This window comes from Porites lutea, chromosome 5 (genome assembly GCF_958299795.1).
Source record: "Porites lutea chromosome 5, jaPorLute2.1, whole genome shotgun sequence".
Lineage (NCBI taxonomy): Eukaryota > Metazoa > Cnidaria > Anthozoa > Scleractinia > Poritidae > Porites > Porites lutea.
In genome coordinates, this window is record NC_133205.1 from 2,979,201 (window position 1) to 2,989,012 (window position 9,812).

Sequence of the window (9,812 nt, forward strand, 5' to 3'; positions counted from 1 at the left end):
GTAGTGATAAGTAGCACGCGTTGTATTGATGTTCAAAGGTCGTTTCACGTGAATTCACATGTAACATAATCCTTGACTATGGACGTGACAAGCTGCACAGTTTTCGATAGTAACAGCTTTTCATGATAACATTGAAATTTTTCCTTCAAATTAGAATGGTTCATTAGTTTTCTAAACAAATTGTTACTTTTCCTCTGACAGGCGTAAAGTACGGTCGGCGACGCAAAACAATAGTTTTGTATTTTGAAAAATCGCTGAATAAACACGGGAGTCGGTCTTTCCTGTTAGTTAAATATTTTTACCTTTTTTCACTGCGGTGTCTGCGAGGCTAAAACATAACTAAGATTGTTATTCCAGTAAAATACGATGTATAAAAAAGAAAAGAGACGACTATTATTGTGATTGTTCTAGAATCGGGTATAAAGGGTGTATAAAGCTATACTAGTTATAGTTGTCACTAAATCTGCCGCCGACCTTTTAAAACCTGAATGAAGACTCCTTGTGGTTGTCCATTTATTTGCCATGAACCTTTGAAATGCAGTTTTCGTATTAGAGTTAAGGTCCGGAGTAGATCCAAACTTTGCACCATTTAGATGGCGCATTTGATTGGCTCTCAGTGAGTTCCTTTGTTTATTAGCCAATCAGAATGTCACGTTTGTTACTCTTTTCTGCACTCAATTACCTTTTTTCTGCTTTTAATAGCAGGTCTCCTGATGAAACACTCGAGCTTTTTGCAGTCTTTGACTATCTAGCTAGATGTGCTTCTAGATGACGTTTTATGTGTTGCAACTCGGGATAATCTGGAAATAATTATTGTCGGTAATCAGTAAATTGTGATTACCAGAATGGCACGCTCAGACAAACACAAAGATTTAAAGAATTTCTTTGGTTCAATGAATTAGATCTTCGAATAAAAGAACCTACAAGTCGTCGAACAAGGGTTAGGCCTTCCTGTATTGATGTTTTGATTACATCCACACCCAATCTCAGCAAATCATCTAGGTCATCAAGAGTTCACTGCGCGCACTGTTGTGGAATGACAAACAACTTGTTAGTTTAAGGTTTCCGGTGATGAGTCTATAGCCTGACATCTTCTACGCTTCAGTTTGTGTTTATGGACTTGTCAGAAATTAGCAGGGGGATGGGGGTGGGCATTTGAAATTGGGGTTCGGAAATGAGGTGACCCATCCCTGCAGTGGGAGTGAAATTTGCTAACCCTCCCCTTGAGCTTGGCCTTAAATATCATGATCCTCGCCACCTTAAAGAATTGAAAGGAAAATGTTCCAGGCTCTTTAAGGTGCAATATTCCAAGGCAACAAGTAAAAAAAGGAAACGAAAACAAAATAAAAGCAAAGCAAAGAAAGCTAGTGCAACAAGAATGGAAGCCAACTGCAAAAGGGTTATTGAAACCATTGCACCTCAGCAAGGCTAGAGTAGCATAATGTTACAAAGCCTATTGGCCCGTTATCTCTACATAATGAAGTTAAAATCGGCTCCTTAAAACACAAAGACGATATATCCAATATGCCTTTGAGAAGGTATCGTTCAGCAATGAATCACAGGACATTATCAAGCAATATCTACGCTTTAACTTAAATGGAAATCATGATGATGATGAAAGTGATTGTATCAATGCTGATGACAAAAATGATGATGATCAAGATGCTCACAGCAGCACTGATGGTGATGCTGAAGACAGTGATGAATAGGATAGCCAAAACTCTGATAACATTAAGTCTTCTTGACTGTAACGTTTTCAATTAGATCTATTTTGACTGATCACGATCTTTTTGGATCCGATGTTGAGCAAGATTGATCGTACAAGGTTTTTGCAGTGGTTTTTTTTACCTTAACTAAACATTAATAACAACATTATTCATACTTCAATAAGACTCTATAGCATTGTTATAAATGAAAAGCGGATGTTTGTTAAATTCTTGCAATAGTACTTCACAGTTTATATCCGTAATGTTTTGTTGTTCTTTTTTTCCCTTTTTTTTACCAAATAAAAACTTCCTTTGTCTTCTGTGGGTGAGCCTCTACATGATCACGGGCATATATTTGCATGACCCTTCCCCTCTTAACGTCCCATTTTTCATGACCCCTCCCCTTTCTGAATCTCAAAAAGTTGTGACCCTCCCTTTGTTTCCACCCCCCTCCGCCCTGCTAATTTCTGACAAGTCCCTGACTCTTTAGTTGTCTCTTCTTCAAAAGAAGCGGGTAGCCATAAGCTTTCCCGCAAAAATAACCTGACATCTGGCATCCGCTTACATGAAGTGTGAACGGACGGGCGGGCGTACGCTACGTCATAACCAAATTTTCTCGCTTTCATAGGTTACCAGTTTATCTCAGCAATGGGGCTCCGCTAAAAACAAAAAAAAATAAAAGTGTCATTCGTCTTTAAAAAAACCTTTTGGACGTACAACCCTTCTTCAGTGTACAGAAAACCGTTATACTACGTATAAAAAAAAAAAGCTAGAGGTATCTTCCTAGTTTTGTGGCTTACAAAAGTTATCTTGGCCTAAGAAACAGGCTTATGTGCTCACTGACAACTCCTCTACTGAACAGCCTGGCTAATGCAATTGTCAGTGTCCTTAGTGTAACACCTGAAATAAAATAATTACATCAATTCTATCGCTGAGATTCGAGGCTTTACGTTCCTTTTCCAACAAGGTCAAGCAAAATGTGATAAGAATTGTGCACTTTAACCGCAGAACCCTCATAATGGGGACAATGAATCCTATGCAATGACCCCCCCCCCCCCCCCTCCCACCCCACCCTGGTCAAGAGCTGAAAATATCCAGTTGGACTTAAGCATATTTTGTTGTTTGGCGAAGGGAAGAGGAGGTATTGCCAGTGCTTTATCTTGAAACTTCTGATGAAACTACACTTAGCAATGTCCACTTTTCTTGACATTAATTATTTATTGTTCAAGATAATTGAAGGTTTTAGCCAAAAAGGTGTCCAGGCATCCAGTGGATTAACCTGTGAATAGGTTATTCCAGGAAAAATCCACACCCCCACGACAGAAAGCATGCTGGAAAATCTCATCGGAGAGGGGGTTAACGGCTCAGAAAATCTAGACTGTACTCATTTTTCTTGTTGCGAAAGTCTTCCAAAAGGGTACAATGAATGCATACAGCCGCCCCCTGCCCTCAGAAAAAAATCGCCCCTTGGCAGCCCAGTTAAAATCACCTTTCGGTGATTACTGTTTCTCAACAAAGAAGAGAACCTTTTATTACCTTTTGTAGTATGTTTTGCTGTATATTTTGCCTGGTCTAGGAAAAAAGAGAAGTTCACTCAAATATGAGCTTATTTAACTTTACCTTTATTTGATTTACCGCAAAATACAAATAACGATAAAACAAGACAGTTACACAAAAGCAAATGAAAGTGGCGAGGAAGCCCAAAAAGAAACCATGAGGCTTATAGACATTGGGCTCCCTCAGAGTAAAAATAAAGTGAACAGTAACGGTAAGGCCAGGATCGAAAGTAAAATACAATGAAGGTAAGTATAAATTAACTAATTACATAGACTGAGTTGACAAAATATAAGGTATGGTACAAGTAACAATAAGTACAAAAATAATATCAGACATGTGAAGAAATATAACTATTTAATTACTACAAGATTTATAACTAATAATTCATATATAATTTTTTTTTTCAATTTCGTTTTGAATAAGTGGAGAGAATTAGATTCTTTAATATCATTTTCTATAGAGTTATAATAACTAGGTCCTTGGAAACTGACAGAAAATTTACGAAAGTTTGTTCTACAAGAAGAAGGAAGGTGAAAATCGTTCGCGTGTCTAGTGGCATAGCTATGGACTTGTTTGTTTAAAGAAAAATAATTGTTGAACTTTGAAGGCAAAAGAGAATGGTTAAGAGAAAACATAAGTTTACCCAATTCTAGCTGTCTATTATCGGAAAGTTTTAGTAGCTCTAATTCTTTGAAAATAGGGTCTGAATGAGAATCCAAAGTTGATTAAGTAATAATTCTGATAACTCGCTTTTGCAAAGAGACAAGACGGCGAAGATTGGTTTTGTACGTAGATCCCGAGACAATAATACAATAATGAAGATAAGGATAAACTAAACAATAATAAAGAGTTTTTAGACAGGGTTTAGGTAGAAAAAATCTTGCTCTATTAATTACACCTATTGATTTCGAGATTTTACGAGCAACTTGAGAAATGTGCGGTTTCCAAGACAGATGTTCATCAAGGACTACACCGAGGAAGACCGTTTCCTTAACCTGTTCAATTCTCTGTTCATTTATTCATATTTGCATACCTTTTCTGTCTAGGCTTAAATAACATTGAGAAATGTGCGGTTTCCAAGACAGATGTTCATCAAGGACTACACCGAGGAAGACCGTTTCCTTAACCTGTTCAATTCTCTGTTCATTTATTCATATTTGCATACCTTTTCTGTCTAGGCTTAAATAACATCAAGTTTGTTTTCTTCAGGTTTAAGGAGAGTTTGTTTGCCTTAAACCAAGTGGATAATTTATTAAGTTCGGAATTGAGTGAGGCTGCTAGGTAGACAAGATCTTTATGGGACATAAATAAATTAGTATCATCAGTGAATAAAATCAGCTCGACGAGCGTCGATACGTTATTTAAATCATTAATATAGAGGAAGAAAAACAAGGGGGCCAAAATGGATCCCTGGGGGACACCACAGCAGATAGTTTGAGGAGAGGAGCATTGACCGTTAAATTGAACGAATTGCAACCTGTTGGAGAGGTAGCTTCTAACCCAGTCCAGAGCCACGCCACGTATACCATAGTGTTCGAGTTTGTCAAGCAGCATCTTCATTGCGATCAAGAGTAAGGGAGATTTTTTCATGTAAGTCAATCAATGCTAACGAAGTTGAAACACAGCAAACACAGAAATCAAGGAGAATTGAGGCTTATTTAATAAAAGATCATCTAAATGCCTGAAAGAATACCCTGAAAAGAATCTTTGAATTTGGAAATCCTGAGGGGAGGGGGGGCTCATGCAGTTTGGGAATTCCAGGTGAAAGGAGAGTCAAAAAATGTGCATTCTGTCGTGGGGGTGTGGATTTTTTCTAGAATAACCCTATGCAGACGTACAGTGTTCCAGTTGATTCTTTCAACAAGCGATGGGGTCATGAATGTAGACCATCTGAGGGGTCACCAAGACTACGTGCTAATTTTTGTTATATTTAAGCATTCTTAGTCAGGTCATTGACCCAAGACCCATCTCTTATCTGCATCACTGGATGTACATGTATTTATGTCTGCATTGCTTCTCTCCACCTGGTACAGTTTACTTCTCAGTTGGAGAGAGGAGTAGACCAGAAACAGATCTGCATTTGCAGGCTACCAGAGCATGCTTCCTTTAGAAAAAATTAACACAAAATTTTCTTAGCCTAGTTAGACACCCAGTGTTCAATGTCTTTTAAAATGTCTGGGTTACTATATTCAGAAAAACTGTTTATCACTATAAGTAACCAACACCACCATCTAATCTAATTCATGATATAGTCAACTTTGCTTGATATTTTCTTACAACCAGACTGTGAAAAGACCTTTAAGTCTTCTGGGAAGTATAATAGCTCATCTGCAATGCTGTTGAGGACTTGTTCAGTAACTGGATGTCCTTTCTTTTCCAAGTCTACTTTAGCGCACATTTTAATGTGAGATCTCTCCAAAGGTAAAAATGGGATAAAATAATGTATAAGATTTTTCTCTATGAGCGATGAATGCCAGAAACCACCTTTAGTATTAAACTCGCCAAGGTTAACAACCTTGTCCATCTCTTTAATACCAATGTCTTCTCTCTTCTTTCCCTCTTTCCAGTGTCGGAGGACTGCGTCATTGATCAGATGTCCTCCCGTATTGCTCAAAAATATAAAAATACTTCCTCGGAAGTCAACTTTGCCAACATCAGGGTAGAGGTCTAAGTAGGGCTTTAGTACATCTATGAGACCGATCGGCATTTTATCCATTTCGTCAAAAATGAACAGCGACCTTGAGCACTGTGACACTGAACTAGAAACCAAACTACGCAGATATCGTTTATAACGGTCCAATTCCGACTGGTGTGGGAAATCATGTGTGGCAATGATTTGATGGACAAATTTACTTTCCATCCCCTCCCTAAAAATATGCTCTGCAATGATCTTGCTAACAAAGTTTTTCCCTGATCCGGTCCAGCCGTTAAAAGAGAGTGCCAAGGCTTTGTTCGGTGATTTATTATTCAGATGTCTAACTATTGCCTTAAGCACTGTCTCGGTGACTAAATGCTGTCCAAACACGCCCCGGCGTAAAGCTGATTGCAGACCGGTGATGTTCGCCGAGATCCATCTATCTGTGCAACATTCTTTAAACCGACACCAAACTTTTGGAGCCACATAAGCTAAAGATCCAAACACAGCAGTCCCGACGAAACTTTCGATGATGAATGCCCTTCGAACTGGCGTAAAACACAACACGATAGATAGCAAAAAGACCCCACTCTTCGCCATATTGAAGCAAAGAATCGCGACAATTGTTTTCAGGGGGCTCTACAACAAACATGTTTATTATTATTATATTGGTCGTGGTAATTCCTTTGACCAATCAAATAAACCTTTAGAAAAGGAAGCGTAACGAGTGGTTACCAAGCGGAAGTTTCCTGGAAAACGCGCGTTATTTGATGCAAATCTCTTGTTCCTGCTTTTCCAAGAAAAAAATTGATGGAGCTGAGTTTGGAAAACATCTACTAAATGACCCCTATAAAGAAAAAGGTAAAGTCTGTTGAGGAGAAGGTTGAAGAAGTTGACGTCCCTCTTAGAGATGAAAATGTGAACAAGGCAATTATTCCTGATGCAACAGTTGGAGATAATTTTCTCTCCACGAATGAAGCTTGTTAAAGGGAAACAAAACGAAAAAGGTAACACAGGGGATGAAGACGCGGACCATGCAGAGGAGAATGGATTTAATACAAGGAGAGAGCACCATGAGATCCCGTCAAATTCGCTTCCAAGAGACAGAGCTGCAGAGCATGGAGGAGGAACAGGAGTACCCGAGATCACAAACCACCCCGATGAACCATCCGATGAACCAACTGAGATCACGAAACAGCCCGACAAAGAACCTGCTAGCCCGATGATGTTGGCTGGTATCCTCTTAGTTGTTGCATTTTTGTTAGTTATCTTGGCTATCTTAATTGCCCCTGAAAAGCCCAAAAGAAAACCTTTTGTCCTTCCTATAATCTTTGAAAATAAGATAAAAGAACTTCAATCTTCTTTCACTAACCAAACTGACCGGTTTTGGAAGATCCTAAAGAACCGTGGCTTGGCACATCTCAAAAAGGCCAGTCCGTCTCAGCCACTTGTATTGTTACTAGCTGCACCCCCAGCTGCTCACAGCACTGTGGACTGCTTTGCCAAGAAGCTTGCAGAGGGGCTAGATCCAGAATACAAGAGAATGTTAGTAACGATTGATGGAAGAGAAGAAAGGAATTACCCTGGTGAAGATACCAAGAAAAAGATGGATGATTTACTAAAAAGAAAGTTTATGGATGGCCACAGAGTAGCACTTGTTCATCACCTTGAGCTCCTTCCCTTACCAGCACCCCTGTTGTTTCACTTATATTGCGATAATCATAATGCACCGTATAAACATGTGGCAATCATCTTCACTGTACACTTGCCTGTCGAGCCAGATGCATCTTTAGAACCCAAAGAAGCAGAGAGAACAGTTGAGAAGTACCTCACTGACGAAGTTTGGGCAAAAGAAAATAAGGATGCAGTAGCTGATCTTTTGATCCGAGTTACAGACACAGTGGCTCTTATGAATGGTGAACCTAGTAGTTTAGCTACTTGTTAACTTGTTTTATATGAGACAAGATTTCATACATTTTACACATAGAACTACACCCACAAGTAGCTGCCAGCAGAATCTAATCTTCATCAGCCATTACAAGCTAATGTAGCAATATTACACAGACGGTTAATAGTAATATTGAGCTTTTCATATTTTTAACTTAACCTAAAATATATTTGGTAACTGCATCATTTTTCCTTGATTTGTCTCTTTTCTGCAAAATGTATTGAGACATTTCATACAATCCACTCATGTCCTCTTACAAACACAAATCTATCAGGGGCACCCAACGAGAATATAGTTCAAAACCACTTAAACATAGCATTGTTAAACGTGTTTTAGTATTTAAACGGTAGATATTGGCATATTTTTATCCCCTAAAAATTTTTCATCTGTTCGGATTTCCTAGCTGAAAGTCTAGTGATCCGAAAATTATAGGGATCAAAACTTACCTTTTCGAAAACTTCAGCCAGAAAAAAGGCTCCCGAAAATTCTAGGTGACCTTTTTAGGGTAAAAATTCGTTAAAATAGGCAATTATACCATTTTTTAGATGTTCGAAAATCCTAGGAGAGGCAGGCAAGCAGGAAATTTTACAACAAATGTTTCGAAAATTCTAGATCTCAAATCGTCTTCCGAACAGATATTCTTCCTAAAATTGTCGTTGGGTGCCCCTAATCAATGACAGCAACCCTAAGAATTATAATAGCAGACCTATACCTGTCAAATTGAAATAGCCATTACTTGCTGCTATTAATCTGAAATGCCAGCTGTCTCCACCCCCTTTAATACTTATGGGTGGAGCAGGAGGAGAGAGATGGCTTTGGGGGTGGAGACGGCTAGTATTTTTGGCAAAAAAATTTATAATCTGATTTATCACTGTCTATCCTAGTGTGAGCTGACTGAAACTGAGGTTACCAGTTAGTGAAACTTAAGTAACGCTAGATTTTGCATTGAAAAACTTTGGATGATATGAACAGCAGTACTGTATTCACCATTTTTATATTAAGACCATAGTCCACCTTTGTTGCCCCCAAAACTCTGCAAAACCATTGTTTCCAGTTTCTCCCGGGTATTACAGTCATCCAAAGAGAAATTGAAGATAACGGTTATACAAAATTTGGGTGGGGTGGGGGGGTGGGGGGAGGTGAGGTAAACAAGTTTCATTATGGTTTGTGTAAAAATGGTGAAGTTTCTTTCTTTAGCCTGTGCCCCTGAATGGCTGCATGGGCTAAGTAGGGGATAATATTGCATTAGGCCATATCCTGCATTTAGTATCTCAGATTTCTTCTTTATGGACTTGAATTTTGTAATCATGTTGACCATTTCTTTTAAAATTGAATACCCAAAGCATATGTCATGGTAGTATGTAACATATGGCTCAGGTTCTTTTTTTGGTCATGTGGTGAATAAAATTCTGGCAGCTGGTATGTCAACCATGTAAGAGAGTAAGAGAAAATGCACAAGAGCTGCTAGAATAGACGTTTGTCACGTGGCAGCCATTTTGTCTCAGGAGTTTTAAAAAGCTTTGTTTATGCACAGCTAGCCTTGTAGAGAGAACGAGGCTAGCCGTTCATAAACAAAACTTTTTAATCTCCTGAGACAAAATGGCCACTGCGTGTCAAAGGTCTATTGGGCCTGCTCTCAGGTTAACTTGAATCATAATGAAGCTTAGGTTAACTTTTCCTTATCTGATAACCTGTTGAATGGATGTATTATTATAATGTCACATTCTAATTAAACCAATTGAATCTCCCACAATTAATTAGCATTTGACCTCTAGTCAGAGAGTCTTAATACTCAGGAGTATAGCCAGCTTTTTGACTAGTTGTAGGCCTAGCTGACTTTCATTTTCCACACATCCTGAAAATTGCAGGCATGACTAGCACATACTGACCTAACCAACACTTTGAGCTCTTAAGCTTTTTACCTCACCCCAACAATGAATAATTTATTTCAAGCGGTAGAGTGATC

At 38.6% G+C, this 9,812-nt stretch overlaps 1 protein-coding gene and 1 pseudogene across 1 annotated transcript; one reads left to right on the top strand and one right to left on the bottom strand.

Moving 5' to 3' along the window:
- Positions 1-5,402: 5,402 nt before the first annotated feature.
- On the bottom strand, positions 5,403-6,260 carry LOC140937194 (torsin-1A pseudogene; annotated as a pseudogene).
- A 596-nt stretch (positions 6,261-6,856) lies between these two features.
- LOC140938902 (torsin-1A-interacting protein 2-like) lies at positions 6,857-8,492 on the top strand. The gene has a single exon (XM_073388425.1). It carries the CDS (start codon positions 6,872-6,874, stop codon positions 7,841-7,843), a length of 972 nt encoding a protein of 323 aa, XP_073244526.1. The 5' UTR covers positions 6,857-6,871; the 3' UTR covers positions 7,844-8,492.
- The last annotated feature ends 1,320 nt before the right edge of the window (positions 8,493-9,812 follow it).

Coding starts and splice junctions, on each gene's coding strand:
- LOC140938902 (XM_073388425.1), top strand. CDS start 6,872: ATGAAGCTTGTTAAAGGGAAACAAAACGAAAAAGGTAACACAGGGGAT.